This window comes from Physeter macrocephalus, chromosome 10, assembly GCF_002837175.3.
Source record: "Physeter macrocephalus isolate SW-GA chromosome 10, ASM283717v5, whole genome shotgun sequence".
Classification (NCBI taxonomy): domain Eukaryota; kingdom Metazoa; phylum Chordata; class Mammalia; order Artiodactyla; family Physeteridae; genus Physeter; species Physeter macrocephalus.
Window position 1 is genome coordinate 35,543,042 of NC_041223.1, and position 23,624 is coordinate 35,566,665.

General features: G+C 41.3%; 1 protein-coding gene across 1 annotated transcript in view; it reads left to right on the forward strand.

The window, feature by feature from the left end:
* Nucleotides 1-3,914: 3,914 nt before the first annotated feature.
* MTCL3 (MTCL family member 3) overlaps nucleotides 3,915-23,624 on the forward strand; it is a 58,735-nt gene continuing 39,025 nt past the window's right edge. Inside the window, exons 1-4 of the mRNA XM_055087514.1 lie at nucleotides 3,915-4,243; nucleotides 6,165-7,390; nucleotides 7,856-8,080; nucleotides 9,897-10,055. Coding sequence (XP_054943489.1) covers nucleotides 6,260-7,390; nucleotides 7,856-8,080; nucleotides 9,897-10,055 — 1,515 coding nt within the window. The 5' untranslated portion in view covers nucleotides 3,915-4,243; nucleotides 6,165-6,259. The remainder of the gene's footprint in view (nucleotides 4,244-6,164; nucleotides 7,391-7,855; nucleotides 8,081-9,896; nucleotides 10,056-23,624) is intronic.

Genomic DNA, 23,624 nt, shown 5'->3' on the forward strand with positions numbered 1-23,624 from the left:
TATGTCAGTAAAGGTCAAGACAATGGCACATATCCAAGCTAAATTACTCTCCAAAAACAGAGGATGGATCTGAAAATATCAGCTTTTCTCCGTCACTAGAAATTTACCAACCAATCCAATCTCTATACTAACCAGCCTCAATGTGCCCAGCTCTCTGCTGAAGATAATGAGGGAAACAAGAGTACTATTTTAAGATATTTACTGAGTGGACAATTATAAAATAATCCAAGATTAACCAAGCATTTCTAACAGTGTCACATTGTTTATTAATTCTGTGGAAATTCAAGAATAGTAGAATTTGGTGTAATATAATTATATTCCTAAAGTATTAATTGACAATAATAGCTAACATTTGTTGATAGCTTACAGTGCCAGGCACATAGTAATTATCACTGATCATTAGTTATAATTAGTGCATGTTTCATGCACTGCGATATGAATTACTTTCACCATTGTATAATAATTATCACATAAATTAGGTACTATTAACATAAATTCAATAATATATGTTAAATTTATAAATAGATGAATGAGTTAGTGTGAAAAAAACTGAGGTTCAGAAATTTTAAATAACTTGCCTAAATTCATATGAAAGAAGGCTTTGAAACTTAAACTAAACCTTAAAATATGGGTAACTTTTGGACAGGAAAGGAAGACAGACATACCAAGTATGGAAAATGACAAGAGGAAAAGTACACAAGCAAAACAAGACCACATACTTATGGGGAAAAGAGACAATAAGTCTAAGAAGACAGAGAATATGTATTAGGGAATACATTTTGGCATAGGATGGGGACAGTGCAGCTCCTTTAAGTCTAGGAAGAAGAGTTTGAACATGACGCAGTGACTGTAACAGTGACATGAGGAAAATTTTGTTTAATAAAGGTGTAAACTGGCAGCATTGGACAGTGTGGATTTAGCAGAAAGAAGCTATCTAATATAGAAAGTATTTGCAGTAGTTTAGGATCTGGGTTTTGATACTGATTGCACAGGAAATTTTAAAAAAAAAGATAAGCCTAGGAAATATTTTGAAAGAAAAAAATGGATATAGAAGCAAAGGAAAAAATATTAAGCAATGAAGAACCCAGTGTTTAGTGGGAAAGTATATAAAATGATGATTTCACTAAAAGAAAAAAAGATATAGAATACATTTTTTCTCAACTAAAAGAAAAATAGAATAGAAATCGATGCTAGTTAGAGGAAAGAGGAAAAATTCACATGACATTTGAGGTGATAGTATTATTTCCACATGTAGAGAGCCTGTGCATATGTGAAAAGATCAGACTAGGATACCGGTGAAAAATCAGGCTTAGAGATTAAGATTTTTAAGTTATGGTATGAAAAACATGTGGGAAAAATCTAAAAAAGGAGACTTAATGGAAAAGAGGACCTACGTTCAAGTTCTGATTGTGAAACTGAACTTGAGTAAGTCACTTAACATCACTGAAACTCAGTTACTCCAGGTTTTAAATGGAGAAAATAGTATTTACTTCACAGTGTTTTGAGCATACAAAGTGAAAGGCCCTTGCAAACTGTAAAGCTGTGTAGGTAAAGAGCTGTTATATAGTTAAAGTCATGAGAATCAAAGGGTAGATATTTTAAGCTATGTATTTCTTAAGGGCTTCGAAGTTGAGACCTTAGCCTTCCCTTGATCAAAGATCCACATTACTGTGCTACAGAGTGGATGATTTATTATTACACACATTAAAAGGTCAGTTGGCCAGTCTGCTTCTGAAGCACAGTAAAAATAATACCTAAGCCTTTCTAAATTCTGACAGAATCTTTGAATAATCATCTTTGGTGCTTGCTTAATTGGAGAAATATAATTTTAACTAGCAATTAAATTAAATCAGATAAATTTCCAATTCAAAAGTTCTTATGGCATATTTACATGAGTAAGGAAGCATCCTAAATATTGCTCATACTTAATCTTTATTATTAAAAAGTTTTCAACCTTGAAATTGCATAATACTATATTATAAAATGACACACTTAAGCACATTGACTGTTTGATCTAAGATGCATGATAATGAATTCTTGATTTTTATTAGACTTAAAGTTACTAATTGCATTGAAATAAATAATACTGCCTTAGGAAAAATGGAAACATAGATGCCTGAACAGAGTACAAGTTCTTAAAGAAGCAGGACCAGGTAGGTTTTCTGTCCACAGACTATGTTTATAATATTATTTGATTTGTAAAGATTAACCTGAAAAATATTTATCCATTTTGGTTAAATGAATCTTAGTATTTCTTAAGGAAATCGCAACTCAAATTTGAGTACATAATGGCAATTTATTATTTAGCATAAATTCCAAGTAAATTGTAATTACATTTTACTTTGCCTTTTTCTCTGTATTTTTGGTATGCTAGTCAAAGTCTGAGCTATTCATTATAGAGTCACAGACATCACATTTCCACCTTCCAAAAGTATTTAAAGGATTATATGGAAATTATCCCAATTCTTATCAATATGCTTAAGACTTCCCAGACAGGAACCGTTTCTTATCTTTGCATACCCAGGACCTTGGACAGTGCCAGGCATACCCTAGGCATTTATCTATTTGGGAGCAGATGAGTACGTGAATGATTTTTGTCCTGCTGCTATATTTGTCTTATATATTGCTGGAGATACTAATCACCAGGGCTTGAACATCTTTTTATTTTGCTGTAATGATATTGTTTGTATGCAAAACACTCCTAAATTATGTTATTTCATTTTTAATGCAAGATATTACACTTGGAAAATAAAATCTGTTACACTAAAATTCATATTAATATAAAAAATTATTCAAGATGTTGACCTCATTTTACATACAAAACCACAATATTAATGTAAGAGAAATTTAAAATAAATAAAATACCCTTTCTAAAGCAGTATTTATTTTCCTTCTTATCTTCAAGTTCACCAAGGAATTCTTAAAGGTAAGGAGAACTTCATACTTCCTTCCACACCACTCCCCCTCCCATCACCACCAAAAAATAAAAATAAACAAAACTAGAAGGGAAAAGAGAATTTTCCGGTCATTTAAAAATACTATTACTGTGAAGCAGTATGGATTCTTGTACATCGTAAAGGCAAATATTCTGAATTCCCTTTTCCCCCTGAATTTCCTTTAAATGCCTATCTTATAATAAATACATTAGATGATTCCTGTTACCCGCATGCACTGCTATAAAGATTATGGATCCTAGTAATTGCTCCTTGTATTCACAGTGGAAACTGGAACTTAATAAAGGAGAGAAGAAAATGTACTGAAGGCAAACCCATCTGTGAAGGGTCGCTGTAAACCGGTATTTATTCGGTTTGTACTAAATTAGTCATGGCATGACAAGAACCCTTTGTCTGTGGGACCGTTGGTCTGGCAACCATTATCTACCCGTGGAAAAGACGTCTGAAGACTCCGCCCGGGCTGGGGGTGGGGAAGGCGCACCGCGTGGAGAGCTCGACTGAGAATTAAAGTGAGCGAACAAAGAGAACTCCCAGCAGCCGCCCGCCAGCGCCTTGCCGCTGCATCAGGAGACGTCAGTCAAGCCCGGAAGGCTGTTGGAATCCGCCTCCCTGCGAAAAGCTCAAGTAAATAATTGATGGCGATTGACGCGGTCCAGGACAAAGCTTTGAGGAAAGCCAGTGCATCCGATTTCGAGAGGTTTGGGAATCTTCTGCCGAGTAAGGGGTATGGGAGTGCTGCGAGGACTGTGAGCTTGGCTACCGGTCTTCCATCGCGGGCGTGGCTCTGGCCTTTTTGTCTTCTTGCCGCCCGCCCCTCCGCCCCCGCACTCCGCCTTCTAACCTTCCCTTTTGAAAGTAGCCTCTCTTTGGTTACTTCTACGCAGTCCTCCCTTGCAATCCCGCCCCCTCCCCTGCCCAGTCCGGTGGGGCCAGCTCACGAATATCAGTGCACTTCCCGGGGAGCGTCTGGTACGGCTTGGTACCTCGCGTGTTCGCCTGCTCAGAGCCGCAGCTCCAGCCCAGCCGCGGGCCGCCGAGGAGTAATCCGCTCTCCCGGCCGCAGAGCCTCCGCGTTAACGCCATTGTTTGGAGAAACAGAGTGGGTGTGGAACTGGGGCGAACAGGTCCAAAGTCAAAAGTGCTCAGCCAGATAGTCGCATATATAAAACTACGAAGTTAAACTTTCCTCGTCTCCGAAAAGACACAGTAAGAACCCTGAGGTCCCCGGAAGATCAGAAGGAAAGCGCTGTTGATTTGCTTCAGCTTCAAAACATCGCCTCTGCCAAGAAGTGAGCAGTTCTGGATTTTCTAAAGGGATGGGGAGGGTGAGTGGGCAGATAAAACTTGAGATTAAAATTGTTGATTTAGGCCGTGCTGGGGTTGCTTGGTTGGCGAATTTCATAGGAGAAGCCTCAAAGAGACGCAGCATCCTGGTACTTTGTGAGAACCACGTGACAGCAGCCAGGTACCTTTGATTGTGGGAGCCGAGTTCCTGGAACTCGAGCTTTCTCCTGCGATAGAGCTGTATGGGGGCCGAATTAAGCGTTCTCTGGTGGCTCTCAGCTTCAGAGTGGTTCTGCCTAATTCAAAACAAAAATAAGTTTTCATTGGCAATATAACGTATTTGGGTGATCCCGGTTAGTGTGACCTGCCAATGAACTAGACCAGATATTCTAGGAGCATGTTGTTCTGGGAGAACATGTAGAAAATAAGTTGATGGATGACTCCTCCCTCCCCCTCCCCATGTCTTCTTTGTTCACTATTATTTTCCAAATTGAGTTGGAAAGAGATCCCAGAAAGAGAAAGGGAGGTGGAAGAGTCTTCCAGTAATATTTCTTTATAAAATGAGGGATTACTACACATTGACTAAGCTATGATACTTAGACAATAACAGGACTAATGCTAGTAAAGTAACTAGCAAGTATCTCCTCCCCTAATAGGAGGATTTTTTTTTAAGCAGAACTTTCTGCCTAGTCATGCCCTTTTCAGTCATGCCCTTTAGAGAGAAATTATATTTCTAAGGAAAAGTCACCTAACTGACTAGCTGACTAAGCAGCTGGATCACTAGGGAGAAGAAACCAGGAGGCAATGGGTTTTGAGTTGCTATTTTCCAGATTTTAAAAGCCAGTGATGGATTTATCTTGGAAAAAATACAAAACAGAAGTTGATCTTACCACTGTGAGTGAGGATGCACCAGCCTTCTTGGGTGCAGGGTCATTCTGTCTTAGAATTTGGCTTCATGGAAAGGACTGGGCACTTTAAAGGTACACCTTTGCCTGTTATGTACCATCCGAGAAGATGCTTAATAATGAAAATACTTTCTGTTTAGCAATTACACTTAAAACTAAAGCAATTCACAAGAACAATGAAATTTAGATAAGTGTAGAAAAAGTTATCACCTGTAATTTAAGAAATTGTGCAGAGCCACCAATAAATTTTTCCAAATGATTTTTAATTTATTTCTCAAAACTAAAAAATAAATAAATTAAAAGAAAAAGAAAAATCCCTTCAGCGCTGCTAATGACTAAACCACATAGATGATTTTTAATGCCATATTTTCTTGAAACTGAAGTTGACTTAAAGTCATTCATTATTTATATTTTCTTTTAGTTCTAGTCTAAAGGAAATTGGGTGTATTTCTCTCACAAAGTGCAACATTAAGGGCTACAGCTGTTTGAGAAAAGTATCATTTATCCATAACAAGTGTTCTCTAAGAAAAACCCTTTCATAACCCTTTTCATCTAATTGACACATGGGAATATCAATTAAAACTTTCTCCATGAAATTAGGCTTTGAAACGCAGATTTGATAGTGATGAAACCAAAGCTGAAAAATCAGGGTATTGACAGTTCTAGCATATGGACTTCTTTTCCTTCTGAAGCTTCTTGACCTTATCTTCTTAAACAAACAAACGACTCCCTTCCCATCAATTCCTTTCTGACTCCATCCTTGCCCTAACCTGCTACCGTGAGAATGGGAGGTTCAGCAGCTTTCAGATCTTCATTTTACTGAGGTGGCGTGAGATGGAGATAGCGCCTCCCTGGGCAAAATGAGAACTGACAATTCTACATCCTAGTTCTAAAGTCTAGTCTTCTATTAAGCGCCGTCCAAATCTCATTTTCTAGGGCTTCTCTTGTAACGGAAAATCACTCTTTGCTCTGTAACAATGCAGACACGCTGTGTGCTTTCCTTCTTTTGTTTCTGTCCCAGATTAGAAAGGAAGGTTGCTGGCAGTGAGGAGGGAAGAGAGTGATCTGGTGATGGACTATTGTAAATCGCTTTTGATAGATTCTTCCTAGACCGCAATGAGTCAGCCACCGACGGGGGGCGCTGCCCCTTCCACAGCCGCAGCTTCTCCCCCCACAGCTGCCACTGAGGCTCGCTTGCACCCGGAGGGCAGCAGCAGAAAGCAGCAGCGTGCTCAGTCACCCGCTAGACCGAGGGACAATTCGGTCCGACAGACCACCGCGGCCACCCGGTCCACGGTAGGGGCTGGCACTAAACTCAATTCTATTCGACAGCAGCAGCTGCAGCAGCAGCAGGGCAACAAGACCGGGAGCCGCACGGCGCCTCCGGCCAGCGCCCGAGGAAGCGGAGGAGGGGCGGAGAAGGCCGCGCCCCTGGCGCCCAAGGGGGCCGCGCCGGGAGCTGTCCAGTCCTTGCCTGGTGCTGAAGCGGCCCCCGTGGCGACCCTGGCCCCGGTGGGTGTCAGGAGGCCTGGCGCGTCAGAGGAGCCGCCCCGGGAGCTAGAGCCCGCGTCCTCTAAACTCGGGGAACCCCCTCCGCTCGGAGAAGGAGGAGGAGGGGGTGGGGAAGGAGGAGGAGCCGGCAGCGGCTCTGGGGAAAGGGAGGGGGGCGCTCCGCAGCCGCAGCCGCCGCCGCCGCCGCCGCCGCCGCCCAGGGGCTGGCGAGGGAAAAGCGTACGCGCTCAGCCGAGGGGCGGCAGCGGCGCGGAGGGGGCCTCCCCCTCGCCGTCCACCTCCTCTGCGGGAAAAACCCCAGGCTCCGGCAGCAGAAACTCCGGGATTGGCGTTGTGGGGCCTGGCGGCGGTGGCGGAGGGAGCTACTGGAAGGAAGGATGTCTGCAGTCTGAGCTCATCCAGTTCCATCTCAAGAAAGAGCGGGCGGCGGCGGCGGCGGCGGCGGCGGCCGCGGCTCAGATGCACACTAAGAACGGCGGCGGCGGCAGCAACCGCAGCTCTCCGGTCGCTGGCGCCCCTGCCATTTGTGAGCCCCTCGCAGTCCCTCCCACCTCCCCAATGGCGGCGGCAGCAGAGGGCCCCCAACAGGGCGCAGAGGGCAGCGCGAGCGGCGGCGGCGGCGGCATGCAGGCAGCGGCGCCCCCTTCGTCTCAGCCGCACCCGCAGCAGCTCCAGGAGCAGGAGGAAATGCAGGAGGAGATGGAGAAGCTGAGGGAGGAAAACGAGACTCTCAAGGTGAGGAGGGTGGGGGGGACGGGTTGGAGGAGGGGAGGTGTGGGCCTTGGAGCATTAGGGCGTGTCCTGGCGGGAGTGAGAGGCTGCTAACCTGTTAGGGAGCCTTCAAGAGGGAGGGGAACAGGAAATGAGGGGAGGGGGTCCCTAGGCCCTTTCCGGATCTAAAAGGGCTTGCGATCAGCAGCGTTAGGTTTTTATTTAGATCCAAATCTGGGCCTTCGTTTCTTCGATTATTATGGTTTGGCTCACTTTCACGGACAGAGCTGGAGTAGGAGAGCGAGGGAAGGCCTAAAGAGGGCCCGTTTTTTCTAGTTTCTTCTCGTTCGTTCAGCTCCAGGTCATTCCTGTCTCATGGAGAGGGAGCAGTAAAGCTGAAAATTTGGAGCTGGGATGGGGTGTAGACGGTGTATGTCCGAGGGGTGGGAGGCGAAGCTAATTTTGACCCGCGGCCTGTCACCGCCTCAGAACGAGATCGATGAACTGAGGACCGAGATGGACGAGATGAGGGACACTTTCTTCGAAGAAGATGCCTGTCAACTGCAGGAAATGCGCCACGAGTTGGAGAGAGCCAACAAAAACTGCCGGATCCTGCAGTACCGCCTCCGCAAAGCCGAGCGCAAAAGGCTCCGCTACGCGCAGACCGGGGAAATCGACGGGGAGCTGTTGCGCAGCCTGGAGCAGGACCTCAAGGTCTGCGGCGCCAGGGCTCGGGGGGCGCGCGGCAGGGACGGTGGGTGGGGACTCCGGTCAAGGGCGCTTTGGGTTGAAAGGCCTTCGGTGGGGATTGGCAAAGAGCTCTAGGGACACGGAGTTTCGCAGCGCCAATCACAGAGTGTCAAGGTCCCGGAAAGGGAAGAGGAAGAACGAACGGACAGGTGGGCCTGAAGAGTCCTGTGGGGGGGGGGGGGGTCTTGCAGAGAGCGAGCTCTGCGGGCTCTCCTGGGAGCCACGGTGAAGATTACGGAGGCGGTGGGAGGAGGGCGCCTCCTTCCGCGGCGGAAACAAGGGCGTGGCAGAGCGCAGGCCTTGATCTGACTTCCAGAGACTGTCCTCCAAGCGCAGGCCAGATGGAGTCAGGCACTCAGGAGCATTGCGGTGAAGACTCCTTTAGTGGAGTTGAAGCCCAGAATAGGAACAGCACTGGGAAGATATTAGAGTTAAGATTTCTCTCTGAAAGCCGCCCCCGTCCCCAACGCCTTCTTCCAGAACTCCTTCCTTTCTGTAATTACCACTTAGATAACTCCCAGAAAGGAAAACTGTCCAGCTTGTGGTCCCTTTTGGAAAAGTAAAGGGAGAGTGCGCTAAATGAAAGAACCATGTTCTTAGTGAGGTTGCTTCTTCAGAGTCTCCCCCAGTGGAGAAATTTCAACTTTGAAGTGCGTTTTTTAGATAGGTGTGGTCTGTTCGTTCGGTTTCACTGTAGGCAGATTCACTGACAACGCAAATCAGATGTTATTTTCATGGTCTGGGACAGCAAACGAAATATAATTTTAATTGTATTAATTTCATGAAGATTTAAAAGCCGAGTGTAATTATCTTGTATTTTTTTTAAAAGAAAGCCATGGGAAAACATTTTATGAAAGCCGTTGTATCATTTCTTTTTTTCCTTTTTCTGACATTTGTCGAGTGTTGACTAGGCACCAGGCACTGTGGCAACCATTGTTACTCATATTATTATTTCATTTAGTTCTCAAGGAAAAAAACCTGTAAGGAAGGGATTATGAATAGCATCATTTTACAGGTGCCCACGATGAACCTTTTATGGAAGTTAAGTGCCCAGCCCCTAGCCCTGGAGCTTGGCTAGTAGTTGGTCAGGCTGGCTCCCCACCCAGTCCAAAACCACAGCCTGTGTCCTGAGCTACAGCACCAGACTGCCCCACTTTTCTTCCAAACCCTAAAATTTCTGAGGTAATCTTAAAACAGGAGGCAAAAATGCACACACTAATTTAAACAAACAAACAAACAAAAGTCTCAAAGACTAAAATATTTCTTAAAACTAAGCACCTGGAATGATAGGATCAAAATTCAAGCTCCAGACCCTACCTGGGAATATTTTATTTTCTAGTGTTTAAAATAAATGATAATGGAGGCATCTACCTCACAGTTTTGTTGTGGAATTAGAGATTTGTGAAATCTCTACACATGATAAAACACAATTGAACATTTATAACCATGATGTCACGTAGACATTAAGGGAACAGAGTGGAGAGCCAGACTACCTGGCCACTTGTTAGCTGTGTCACCTTGAGCATATTAATTTACCTCCATGAGACTCAGTTTTCCTCATCTATAAAACAGGAATAATAATAGGATCTATTTCATGGGATTGTTGAGAGAGTTAAATGGTTTATGTATCTGAAATGGCTTATATGTAATGCATCTGAAATGGTGCCTGGCATATGGTAGATACTATATACATATTGGTTCTAGCACTTTTAATATAACTTTAGCCCATTTATTGTATTGTCTTTAATTACATTTTATTGTTAAAAACACTTTAATTTAGGTAGCAAAGGATGTATCTGTGAGACTTCACCATGAATTGGAAAATGTGGAAGAAAAGCGAACAACAACAGAAGATGAAAATGAGAAACTGAGGCAACAGCTTATAGAAGTTGAGATAGCAAAGCAAGCTCTGCAGAATGAACTGGAAAAAATGAAGGAGGTTAGTAATCAGTTATCTCATGGCATGCTATATATATTTAGCTCTTCATAGAGAGTACCAAAGACTAATATGACTTAAAATAATTCAGTTTTTTATGATTATAGGACAGTTTGTTGTTCTCACCCAATATAGTAACAGATACATGATTTCATACTAATAAATAAGTAGCAAAGAAGAAATTCTGACCTCCACCCTACCTCTGACTTGACATATATGAGCTGTGACGGATGCTTCGTGTGTGACATCTAAATGGATGTTAATTAAATAAATTACACAGCTATACCAAACACAAAGGATATCGAGACTATGAAGGATTAAGCCTTCTGTTAGTTGAGGGGAAGCACTAATCCTGTGAGATTACTACTGAGTTCATAGAAGCACAGACTTTTAGGATGAAAAAGACCATAAAGGCCATTCAATCTAATCTAATCATTGCTTGATTCCTCCTTATAACAAAGCCCCCAAATGGTCTAATACTTAGAACTTCACCAGTGACTAGCCCTTAAGATTGTCTCCAGCAGCCAATTTTATCACAGCATAGCTCTGCTTAAGGTTTTCTTTGTTTTGAGTTGAAATCTATCTACTTGTAACTTTAATAAATTCATCTCAGTCCTACCCTTTCGGGTTACAAGAGTCAGAATTCTCTTCCACATCAGCTATTAGAAGATTCCTACCATGTTTCCCCTGAATCTTCTCAAAGCACAAAATCAGTATCAAAGAAAATAACGAGAATAAAAGAAACAGAAAGATGTATCGAGAAATAATAGAACTGACACACCATTGCAGAGCAATTATACTCCAATAAAGATGTACAAAAAAAAAAAAAGAAATAGCTTTGTGATAAGTAACAGTTTGAATTAAAATAATATTCTTCCTTGAAAACTGCCTGAAAATGTACAGTACAACTTGTGAAAACCATTATTGAGAATTAGCAAATACACACGTGGTCCTCTGAACACTTCCTCTGCTTAAATATGCAGAATTTAAATGAAAATCCTAATCTTCCCATAGACTAACTGAGATATTGGCACGTTCCACTGCTGTGTGTATCTCGAAATGGTATAAAAATATAACTACCGTGTAACAGTGAAAATATCAGTTGTCAATTAAGAATGTGTGGCAGGAATTTGTAGCACACTATTTCAGTGGGGTAAACTGTTTTGTGATCTAAGTTTCTACTTAGTCTTATATTATCCTGAATTTAAACTTTTTTTTTTTTTTTTTTTTTGTGGTATGCGGGCCTCCCTCTGTTGTGGCCTCTCCCGTTGCGGAGCACAGGCTCCGGACGCGCAGGCTCAGCGGCCATGGCCCACGGGCCCAGCCGCTCCGCGGCATGTGGGATCCTCCCAGACCGGGGCGCGAACCCGGTTCCCCTGCATCGGCAGGCGGACGCGCAACCACTGCGCCACCAGGGAAGCCCCTAAACATTTTTAACATGACAAATTAAGGCAAAATCATTGTACTGATATGTGTTTCTTAGCTAATACCTAAGGGTGGCTGTGTGCTACAGCAGAAAAACATGGCGACTGGGAGCCGTGGGACTATCTTCACCAGTAACTAATCGGGTGACTTAAAAGTCCTCTAACCTCTGCTTGCCTCAGTGTATTCAGTTATAAAATGTTATTTTCAATGAATCTCCGCACCTCTTGCAGCTATCATGACTTTTGTCATGAAGTCCAGGACATTACCATTAAAGAACAGCATAGATTTTTTTCTAAAGTTGAGAGATCAAATATTAAATTAATATAAATATAAGGATAGGTTTCTTCGATAATAATGTACAGTTGAAGTTTGTGAAAAATTGAAAGTTTGAAAAAATTAAGTAGGTAGCTGTTATTTGGTGGGGCTGTTATAAGGAAGTACTACAAACTGAGTGGCTTAAACAATAGAAGTTTATTTTCTCACAGTTCTGGAGGCTAAAAGTCCAAAATCAAGGTGTTGGCAGGGTTAGTTTCTTCTGAGGGCTGTGAAGGAAGGATCTATTCCAGGCCTCTCTCCTTGGCTTATATATATGCATCTTCACACTCACATGGCATTCTCCCCGTAGCTGTCTATGACCAAATTTCCCCTTCTTGTAAGACACCAGTCAAATTAGATTAGGACCCGCTGTAATAGCTTTATTGTAGCTTGATTGTCTCAATAAAGACCCTATCTCCAAATAAGGTCACATTCTGAGGTACTTGCTTGGTGTTAGGACTTCAACATGTAAATTGGGGCAGGGGCACAATTCAACCTATAAGAATAGCTCTTAAATACCTTCTTATGGACAAGCAAATAGAAAGCTCATTGTCAGTTCCATAAGGCTCCATTCCATATTCAGACCTCACTTGCCTTCTTCCATACTGTTTGTTTATCCAATTAAAAATATTCAAGTCAAAACAAACTTCACTGATTATAAGGGATAAAAAAAAAGCCTTGTGATTTGGCATTATATCAATGTTTTTCAAGTGGATATCTGGAAAGTTGGATTTAAGAATGGCATAAGAGCTTTCTGATTTTCATCCTGTGTCCAGGAAAGGGGGAAATTCCTGTAGACTGGCTGTCCATTAGCCAGAGAGATGAGACTTTTCCCATCTTAAAATAAAAGCCAAGATAATCTGGCTACCAGAAAAAAATGACTGGAATCTGGGGATGTCCTCAGGAGAATCATTGTAAAAATGCAGTTCCATTTGTTTTCCACACTTTTTCTTATAACTGTTTCCTCCATCAGGGTTCTAACTGAATTAGGAAGATACTCTTGCTGCATTAGGCAGTGTGGGTATATGTTCATGCCAAAGAAGAAATTCTTATCCTCCTTGGACTTATAAAAGCCAAACTCCAATCCCTAATTAGAGACTACAACAATAAAAGTGTAAAAAATTTAGGAGCAGGTATGCAGGATATTGGCTTTTAAAGTAACCTTTTATTGTTAAAATGGGCTCTAAAATAGCATTCACAGTTTGAGTAGGTGAGTGGTGATAGGGAAAAGAAATGGAAATAGAGAAGAAGGGAGAGAAAGCAGAAGTTAAATATCTGAAGGATTCTAAATGGTGCAATAAAGAGAAAATGAAATATATTCTGGCAGAAAAGTTCCATAATCATTCACTAGAGGTTGACCATAGTGTTCAGAAAAGTGTCAGAGGTAGAAAAAGTAGTTTAAAAATAGTTTAGAAATCAGAAATGTTTCATTAAAATTAAGATTTTTGTAATGGTGATTTTGTTATCCTCCAAAAAAATAAATATAAAAACTGAATTGCAATCTTAACTGGCTTACTTTGTGTGGTAGAGGTTGTGAGTTTGAAGCCTGACTTGTCCCCATCTAACTGCAACAACTTCAGTTAATCAGCTGCTTTCTTGTTTGTAAAATGAAAACATATTCAAGTCCTTGGTGAGTGTTAACCACACAACTTTTATCACTTTGAGGCATTCTACCAGTGGAGAAAACAGAACCAGGCCAAGCTTTCCATTATGAAGAAAATGCACTAGTTATGGAGTAAAATCATAAAATGCCCAATAGAATATACTAGAGGGAAGCAATCCTCCAACTCGCGGATTTTAGTTTCTTATATGGAGTCATATAAATGTAGAACAGCACAACTGGGAACAGCAGGCCATCTGCTGGAGTTTGGAAACCATTTTCTAAGAGTTTAACTGGCTTCAAGGGTGTTGACTAATTGCTCTCAGGGCTAGTGGTTGCACAAGGTCCTGTGCACCTGCTCACATCCATCTTCTCCTCCTGAGAGTAGGGAGTCGGTACTGGGGGAACGAAGAGTTGAGAAGAGGCAGGATGGAGGTAATTAGTTGACTCTACTGCTACTCATTGCTTTTGTTGAACAGCTGATGTTCTGCCACCTGTAAACAAGAGGGATCTCTTAGGATGCTGCCGTAGAATCTTAATGGCATTCTCATCCCACTTATAGAACATTGATTACTACTGGCATTATGCTTTCTTGCAGTAGAAAAATGCCTTTACCTTTATGTAACCTGGGAAAAATGCTTTTCTATCTTTCAGCATCACAAGCAATCAGTGAGACAGAGGTTTTTGTAAAAGTTATTTTATGGAAACTACAACTAGCTCTTTGAATGCCAGCATGGGTTAATGCACACATAGTGAGAATATAGAGTAGGCTATATACAGTATGGAGGAGGTTCTATGAGGGGTGAGTCTCTGCTACAGTTAATTAAGGATCACTGCCCTTTCTGAAGTCCTGCTGCGGTAGGAACAACCTTTATTTTCAAAGCTTTGAAAGCCCTGTGCTCTTCAGGAGGAAGGCATCTTCTCATGTCACCGTTAAAGTCTGGTACTTGGAGAAGCACTGCTGACAGATATTTGAGAAAAGAATGAACCAACAGAGGATCTTTAAAGATGGAAAAGGAAAAAAGAGTAACAGTAACTGAGATGATGATGATGAGAACTGTTTGTTAGATCTTTTTCAGTTCAGAATCTCTTTGTGTTGTCTCATCCCCTCACCCCGACCCAAGAATCTTAAAAGAAAATAATTTTCTTAGCTTTTTCTGGCCTTTGCTCTAGGGGGCTGTTAACTGGCCTACTGCAATAGCACCATCTATCTTGGGACTTCTATTTTCTGTGCTCTTGGTTAATATATCCTATCTATTACAATGAACTTTCATTCTAGAACACAAAAATAATTAGTACTATAAATTTCAACAGTAGTGCCTCTGTTTTTTTAAAAAAGTTTTATGGAGTACATAGAGAATATATCTGTTTACTCAGACTCTGTACAGGCAGAACACTTTAATAAACAAATGCTTGTCCTGACTGTTTACAACTACCTACTTGTTTTCTTATATAAAATAAAGAACTGATTGTAACCATACTTGGTTTTGATAGGGCATGTTTAAGTTATAAAGTGCAAAAAGAAATACTGAGTGATAAATCAGCAAAGAAGCAGCCCAAAAGACAGTTTAAATGGGGAATTTCTTTGACATTGAAGTATTTTCCCCTGGTTCTGGTAGTTAACTTATAATTTGAAAAATGGAACAGTAATCATTGATATTTTTGATGAAATTACCATAAATGTTTTGAAATGCATCAATTAAACACTATAACTTTAGTCACATCTTCTCAGAGGCAGTAGTTTGTTGAATAACATAGGCAGGAATAAAAGAAACTAAATTAAAAGCAAAGAATAATGTGCCAGGTAAGTGTAGAAAAGCTTGTCTTCCAGGATACCAATTGTTGAATTTTTAAAGATATATTGATTCCAGAATTATAAACCTTATTGGATTTTTTAAACAAAATTACATATGCAATTATATGCACTTTGAAGTGATTCCCAAGACTCATTTGGGTAAATGGCACTTTTCTTTTACCCTGATGCCAAGTTCCCAGGAGAAGTGAAGTAGTACACAGATCAGAAAATCCCTGTTTGTGGCTTATTTTGTGAAAAATATTGATTTTTTTATTATAATCCTCAAATTTCTGGGTTTTGTTTTACATAAAAGTACACATCAGCATTACACACCCTGTACAATGGATCAGATTTCAGTTCTTTTCTTGGCTGGAATTTCAAACTTTATATTCTTGAAACAGTAAGGCACTGTACAAATGATGAATTCTTACAATAATGGACTAAGCACCTCCCATTGAGTACACATGCAGTTCCCATGGCTTCATAGAAATTGTTTAATAAACGATAAATGTATTTTGAAATGGTTGTTGCACTTGCTGACAAACCATATCCATGGGAGCTAAGTCTCTTACCCTGGACTCTGCCAGTTTAACAAAGGACCTGGGGCTTTAGGCCGAACTTTGAGTGACCTGCCCCTGAAAACTGAGCAACTGACCTGTGTTTCGGTATCTTCATGGAAGCATGTTACCACGTAGTTATTGAAGAGTTGTTTACTTGTCTATCCAACCTACTTTAAAAAGGGGTTTGAAATGGTTCTTGGTAAATCATAACCATTGAAATAAGGGTTTAGAACTTTGGTCACAGAAGAATTCTGGGAACATGAAGGAAAACTTAGTCCAGGGGATGTACACTGTTAATCTAAGTTTAGTAGCACTCAAGTCAGGGAGAGAAATATTGAATGAAATTCTTACCTAGCTGTGATGTAATATGGAGGTAACACCAGGTTTCATGAGAGGTCTTCAGAATAACCATGAAGAAAATCGATTATAGTACAGCAGAATGTTGACAATTATAAACCGACTTTATGTGATGATGGATGGCAACCAATGGATGGATGAGCCTTTGTAAAAATTGTCAGTTCTCACCTATACACTTAATAAATTAAGAATTTAAATTTTGCAGAAAATAAAATTAAGACATTTTGTCATTAGCTGTGAATTTGAGGGTGACTTATTAAAAATCACATATGTCATGGAGTCTAGAAAGTGGCTTTGAAGTCTCACCTCTCATTCCCTGTTACGTTGAGCAAATAATTTGAAATTTTTAGGCCTCAGTTTCTTTATCCATAAATGCAGAAATTAAACTGAATGCTCTCAAAGGTCTCTATGAAAATGTCATTTTCGACATTATCAGTTATCCATCTCTGTGCTTCCTGAAAGTTCTACTCACAGTCAGGATGCCACTTCATATCACTACTATTATTTTATTACTGTAATTTTTTGTATATTCAATCAACAGGTATTTATTGAACAGAAATTTATTATCTGCTAGAATGTGGCCATATGGATACCATGGAGGCTACAAATATACAGATATCAGGGGATTTCCCTGGTGGTCCAGTGGTTAAGACTCTGCGCTTCCACTGCAGTGGAATATATACACTGGGCAGAATATATACACTGGGCAGTGTATACACACACACACACACACACACACACACACAGATATCAGAATGTTACATTAAACTGAGAGTTTGCACTCACTGAGGGCTCTGCTGAAGGGTTTTCAACCACAGAGACCAAGACCTACAACACTCTCTCTGGTTGTTGCTACTATTCAGCATTCAAGGACCTGGGTTAGTGTAGAAATCAGAACTGAAGACCCGATGTGCAGGGCTGAGAATAAGTGAAGCTTTCTGAATAATCTGAGCCCCACTTGGTATGTAGTCTTAGTTCTCCAACCCAGGAGGCCAATAAGACATCATGACGACCAAAGAATTCACCATCTTTTCCAATAAGAAATACACCAGAGTATTGAATGATGGTACCTAGACATTCTAAGTTGTGCGGAAAGTCTCTGAGGTGAGTTCTTTAAACGTATAATTCTCTGCAGTGAAATCTGCCCCCGGAAGGCTGCCAGGTTCTCACCCTATGGTGTGTGGCACAGGTTAATGAGGGCTGGTCATCAGTTAAACATCCAAACATTTGTCTTTAGCTATTATTAAAATAATATGAGACTTCTCTGATGTTTTTTGAAGGTGAAAGTCTTTATGTTTCCAAGAGCATAATAAGAATCTTTTTGAGGTCCTTTGGCCTTTGTTGTGTGTGTGACAGACAAAAACCTCATGTAGAACCACCCCCCATTAAACAACCTAGTCCCTTCCTTACTCAGGGGTGTAGTTGTGACCTAACTTGTCCCTGTGGTGCTTTTAGGCTTTGGGGCAGTCGTTATCAACACTGTTCTCTGCCACTGCCCTCTACCCATGGCCACCCTTGGCTGCCTGAGAACGGCCCTGCCTCTAGCAGTGGCAGGAAATAGCATCTACTCTCTGTCTCAGCCTTTTCCATGAGGCTAAAATCCCAAGACTTTGATCTGACTTTAATTTAGCAAATATTTTTAAACAAACATTTACTGAGTATGTGTATAGTGTGTATAAGGGAATAACAGTTAATGTTGCCATGAGAGTAGTAGTCTTTCCTATCAGAAAGTTAGTTACTTTCTGATAGAAAAGACAACCTTGTAGAGGTTGTATTTGACAGCAAAGTATTTGCTGAATACTGAGTACTGAATACTTTGATGTTCATTGTCTCAGTGTGGTGAACACTATGAAGACAGGGCCCTACCTATTTTCATCACTGTGGCACCTTCAGCATCCAGTTCAGTGCCTGGCTTGTAGTCAGTTAGACCATATATTCTGTAATATTATAACAACTTCTATTTCATACTTAATTCGTCTAGAACTTTTTCCTGCACTAGAGTGTAAATTCCCTGAGGTTAAGGACTAAGTCTGTCTTATTCATCATTGTATCCACAACAACCGGAAGTTGTTGACAAAATTTGACAAACACTAAATAATTTTGAATGAGAGAGTGAATGGAAATTAGAGGTGTTTCAGGCCCTATTTTGCAGAGAGAACAAAAAATGTGACTCAGAATCAGGGCTCTTTCCATGGTGCTGAGGCTATACAAATAAGATGAGAAGGAAGCAGATGACTAACTCCAGCCTCACCCCACTTCCAGAATTAGAGGTCTCTTGAGATTTTGCTACCTCCTAGAAATTTCCAGGCTTCTACCTTGCTTCTCACAAACCCCAGTTATTCTCCAGAAGCAGCAACTCTTCCCTGAAACAAGATCTCATAGGCTTCTTGGGAGGAGGAACGAGGACAGGAGTTCAAAAACAAGAGGACAACTCTGATATCGTGGGTATCAGTTCTGCAGTTTAACTTCTGTGTTCTTTGGTGAGAAAGTGTGAACTGCATGTTTAGAGAATGGGAGAAGGCTGCAGCAGATCCTTTCACTCCCCAAAGCTATCTAAATTTGCTTTAAATTTTCAATGTTTGGGACAGTCAATTCAGCAGTTAATTTGGCTGGGGAGATGTGGAAAATTACCCCAGGGCTGCAGTTGTTCAATAGCTACCAGTGTTGAGTACTAATTATAAGCCAGTCACTTTATGTATCATTGTGTTGTTAATAGTTTCATTTTAGAGATGAACACTCAATGCTCAGAAAGCAGGCCAGGTCCACACTAGTCTACCTGCCTCCAAGCCCATGGTCTCCACTAGCCAGCTTGGCCTCACTGCAGGGACTCAGGCTGTCCCTTCCATCTTCTTCCTGACCCACACATGACCTGCCCTCGGTAGGGACCTCAGTACTCCTAGAATCTTTAAGTTCTGTACCTGTAGCACACATTTAGGGATTGCTCTGGGCAGGCTTTGAGAGAATACTTCCAAGGTGTGTCTATAGGAAAAATCTATTTTATCTCACAAAAAGGGAATCTTTGGAGGAAAACAAAAGCAAAAACAAAAACAACTAAGAACATAAAGCTAGAAAAATGTTTTCAGGTCTGTTGATCCTGGCTCTTCTTTTTACAGATTTAATACCTGTGTTACTTCAGATAGGTTATTTAATGGCTGATTCTCAATTTAATCACCTCTTAAAGGAAAATAAATATTTTCCCTATCCAGTCTATTCACAAGGATAACAGGAGATAACATGGGTGAAAGTGCTTGAAAAACTGTAAGGTATGATATAGACATCAGATTTTGTTGTTGTTAGTATAATAATATAATATGTGATAATAATATTATTATTATCACATAGCTCTAGATTAGCTGATTAAGACAACTCCTAGAAAGAAATTTTAAGCCCATGAAGTTGAAACTTTCGATCTATCTAGGGCTCTTGTTCTTTTATACAGGCCTTTGAAACACTTTTGCTTTCTCTTTTCCCATGAATGTCTGCTACTTTCTGAAGTTCCCCCTTACATCTAGCTTCACTATGGAACCATTCTAACTTCTGTCTGTCCTGAGGTATGAGGCATGGGGCATGTCCTTAGTCCTTGCTGCTTCACCATCCATTAGCTCACATTTGCAATGGTTTTGGGGACGTTCTTACAAGGAGGCTGCACTGTCTGCCCCTGCATCCATCAAAGGGGCTAACAGCACTAATTTGTCTGGATAAATGTTTCTCTCCTACCTTTGCTGCCCTATAAACATTCTTCTTAAAAAGAAACATCTTAGCAGGGAGAAGAGGGCTCTTGTATTCAAGCACGAGATACTTTAGATTGTTTTGTAGCTTTTGTTGACTCCACAGCTAAATTCTATGCTCTCTGAATTTAAGAACCATATTTCATTTAATTCACACACACACACCGTTATACATACAAAAACTATCAATAAATGCACAGGCAAGAGAAGCAGTGTTTCAGAAGACATGATTGCTGTCAGAAGAGCCCAGCTTTAGCTCCTAAAATTAGAATTTACTTGGTTTCTCTGTTTTCCAATACTTGTGTTACGTTTGAGTAAATATAACATGCAATTGCACTGTATATTAGGAAGTATTTTCCAAATTTAAAATTCAGTCATATATTGAATATTTTATACTTGATTGCATTTTAATGGAAATACAGTCACTTATTTGATGTCTGTTCTGATTCCATTTTTACATTTCAGGGTCAGTTAAAGTGATCTTTATCCAGATGGTAAATGACATTTGAAGATGACATTTAAAGATGTCATTTAGCTGCTCTCCTGACATTTTCCATTTTATACTTATATATTTTACTTAATGGAGCCATCTATATTCAGCATGACAACTCAGAAGCACTTAAAATTTAAAATTCAAAGTGTTCTATATTCATCTTCTGGCTAGCTCAGTTATTTCTAATTTGTCTAGCCAATCAATCATAGTGGTAAATAAAATTAAGTACATTATTTTTTCTTTCCTTCACAAAGTAAGCATTCTTACATTGGCCAAGAGCCTTGAATAATAGTAGAAATAATTAGACAGCCCAACTGATTATTGCATTCAAGTGCATAATGAGTGACTAATATGTTGGTATGTGATTATATCCACTGCCTCCTTGCACATGGAAGAAAGGGTTTTCATAGAACTTTATGAAACGGTAGCCATCTGTTTGTATTTCGGAGGATCTGTTATATGGAAAGTATTGTCCTTCAAGGATAAAATGCAATTATCAAATTCATTTACTTAGAGATAAGGCTAAATTAGAATAATTATGTTCTACAGTGATTCAGAAGATAAATTTTTTTAAAGTTTTAAAGATATTTTAAAGAGGGCTTCCCTGGTGGTGCAGTGGCTGAGAGTCCGCTTGCCGATGCAGGGGACACGGGTTCGTGCCCCGGTCTGGGAAGATCCCACATGCCGAGGAGCGGCTGGGCCTGTGAGCCATGGCCGCTGAGCCTGCGCCTCTGGAGCCTGTGCCCCACAATGGGAGAGGCCACGGCAGGGAGAGGCCCGCGTACTGCATTAAAAAAAGTAAAAAAAAAATAAAGAAAAAAATATTTTAAAGATATTTTAAATTCTACTAGTGTTAACTTTGAGTTTTGTTTTGTTTTGTTTTTTAATATATAACGAACAGCTTTAATACAACCAGTTAGCATTTGGTTGACTTCACATAGGAATGCAGAATGAAATTTTTGAGTCAAAAATTTTTCTTCTCTTATTATGTATTTTTTTCCATTAGCTTCTGGCATTTGTTTTGCGGTGGAGAAGCATGTGATTGGTCTGACTTTGAGTCCTTTGTATATCAAATTATTTTCTCTCTGCATGTTTATGGTTATTTTTCTTTGTATAAATCAGCGTCCTTCAGTAGGAAGTAAAATTCACCCTAGATGGCTCAAATGAATAGGATTACTCACAGTGGTGTAGGTAGGGTTAAGGAAACAAACTCATAATTTGAGCTGGTGAGGCATTCAGAGAAGACTAGCAACAACACTTAGAAGCCATCAATACCTCTAGAGATGAGGACATTGCTGAGGAAATAGTGTTACAGGGGCCAGTGAAAGCTGGAACTGTGGAGAGGATCCACCTAGTGGGAGCTGTCATCTGGAGAGGTCTTAGCTACTACTAAGATGTGGTGTTGAAAAAAGTGAGGGAGCAAGGAGAATCCCCCTGAACTCTCTGTCTTCCTGCCCCCTATCCCTCAGCATTTCTGCCAGTGCCTTCAATTGGCCAAACCCAAATAGAAGGTAATTGATAGGGGAGGGAGCTTCGGTGAAACGGTCTGCAAAGGTCAACTTCTCAAAGTACAGAGAAGGGGCAAGAATGAATCTGGACAGCTGAAGGAGAATAACCAGTTTAAAAACACTGCCAGGGGGGGCTTCCCTGGTGGCGCAGTGGTTGCGCGTCCGCCTGCCGATGCAGGGGAACCGGGTCCGCGCCCCGGTCTGGGAGGATCCCACATGCCGCGGAGCGGCGGGGACACGGGTTCGTGCCCCGGTCTGGGAAGATCCCACATGCCGAGGAGCGGCTGGGCCTGTGAGCCATGGCCGCTGAGCCTGCGCCTCTGGAGCCTGTGCCCCACAATGGGAGAGGCCACGGCAGGGAGAGGCCCGCGTACTGCATTAAAAAAAGTAAAAAAAAAATAAAGAAAAAAATATTTTAAAGATATTTTAAATTCTACTAGTGTTAACTTTGAGTTTTGTTTTGTTTTGTTTTTTAATATATAACGAACAGCTTTAATACAACCAGTTAGCATTTGGTTGACTTCACATAGGAATGCAGAATGAAATTTTTGAGTCAAAAATTTTTCTTCTCTTATTATGTATTTTTTTCCATTAGCTTCTGGCATTTGTTTTGCGGTGGAGAAGCATGTGATTGGTCTGACTTTGAGTCCTTTGTATATCAAATTATTTTCTCTCTGCATGTTTATGGTTATTTTTCTTTGTATAAATCAGCGTCCTTCAGTAGGAAGTAAAATTCACCCTAGATGGCTCAAATGAATAGGATTACTCACAGTGGTGTAGGTAGGGTTAAGGAAACAAACTCATAATTTGAGCTGGTGAGGCATTCAGAGAAGACTAGCAACAACACTTAGAAGCCATCAATACCTCTAGAGATGAGGACATTGCTGAGGAAATAGTGTTACAGGGGCCAGTGAAAGCTGGAACTGTGGAGAGGATCCACCTAGTGGGAGCTGTCATCTGGAGAGGTCTTAGCTACTACTAAGATGTGGTGTTGAAAAAAGTGAGGGAGCAAGGAGAATCCCCCTGAACTCTCTGTCTTCCTGCCCCCTATCCCTCAGCATTTCTGCCAGTGCCTTCAATTGGCCAAACCCAAATAGAAGGTAATTGATAGGGGAGGGAGCCTCGGTGAAACGGTCTGCAAAGGTCAACTTCTCAAAGTACAGAGAAGGGCAGAGAAGGGGCAAGAATGAATCTGGACAGCTGAAGGAGAATAACCAGTTTAAAAACACTGCCAGGGGGGGCTTCCCTGGTGGCGCAGTGGTTGCGCGTCCGCCTGCCGATGCAGAGGGAGCTTCGGTGAAACGGTCTGCAAAGGTCAACTTCTCAAAGTACAGAGAAGGGGCAAGAATGAATCTGGACAGCTGAAGGAGAATAACCAGTTTAAAAACACTGCCAGGGGGGGCTTCCCTGGTGGCGCAGTGGTTGCGCGTCCGCCTGCCGATGCAGGGGAACCGGGTCCGCGCCCCGGTCTGGGAGGATCCCACATGCCGCGGAGCGGCTGGGCCCGTGAGCCATGGTCGCTGGGCCTGCGCGTCCGGAGACTGTGCTCCGCAACGGGAGAGGCCGCAGCAGAGGGAGGCCCGCATACCACAAAAAAAAAAAAAACAAAAAAAAACCACTGCCAGGGCATATCTAGGTGATGGTCTTTGTAATATACCCAAAATGTATAGACCCTTTAATTGGAAAATTAACATCTATTTATTAATTATCTCAGAGGAACTTTCTTGTAGTCTAGGCTTGATAATCACATATGCTCTATTTTTTCCCTAGGATTTTCTTCACTTTGTACTT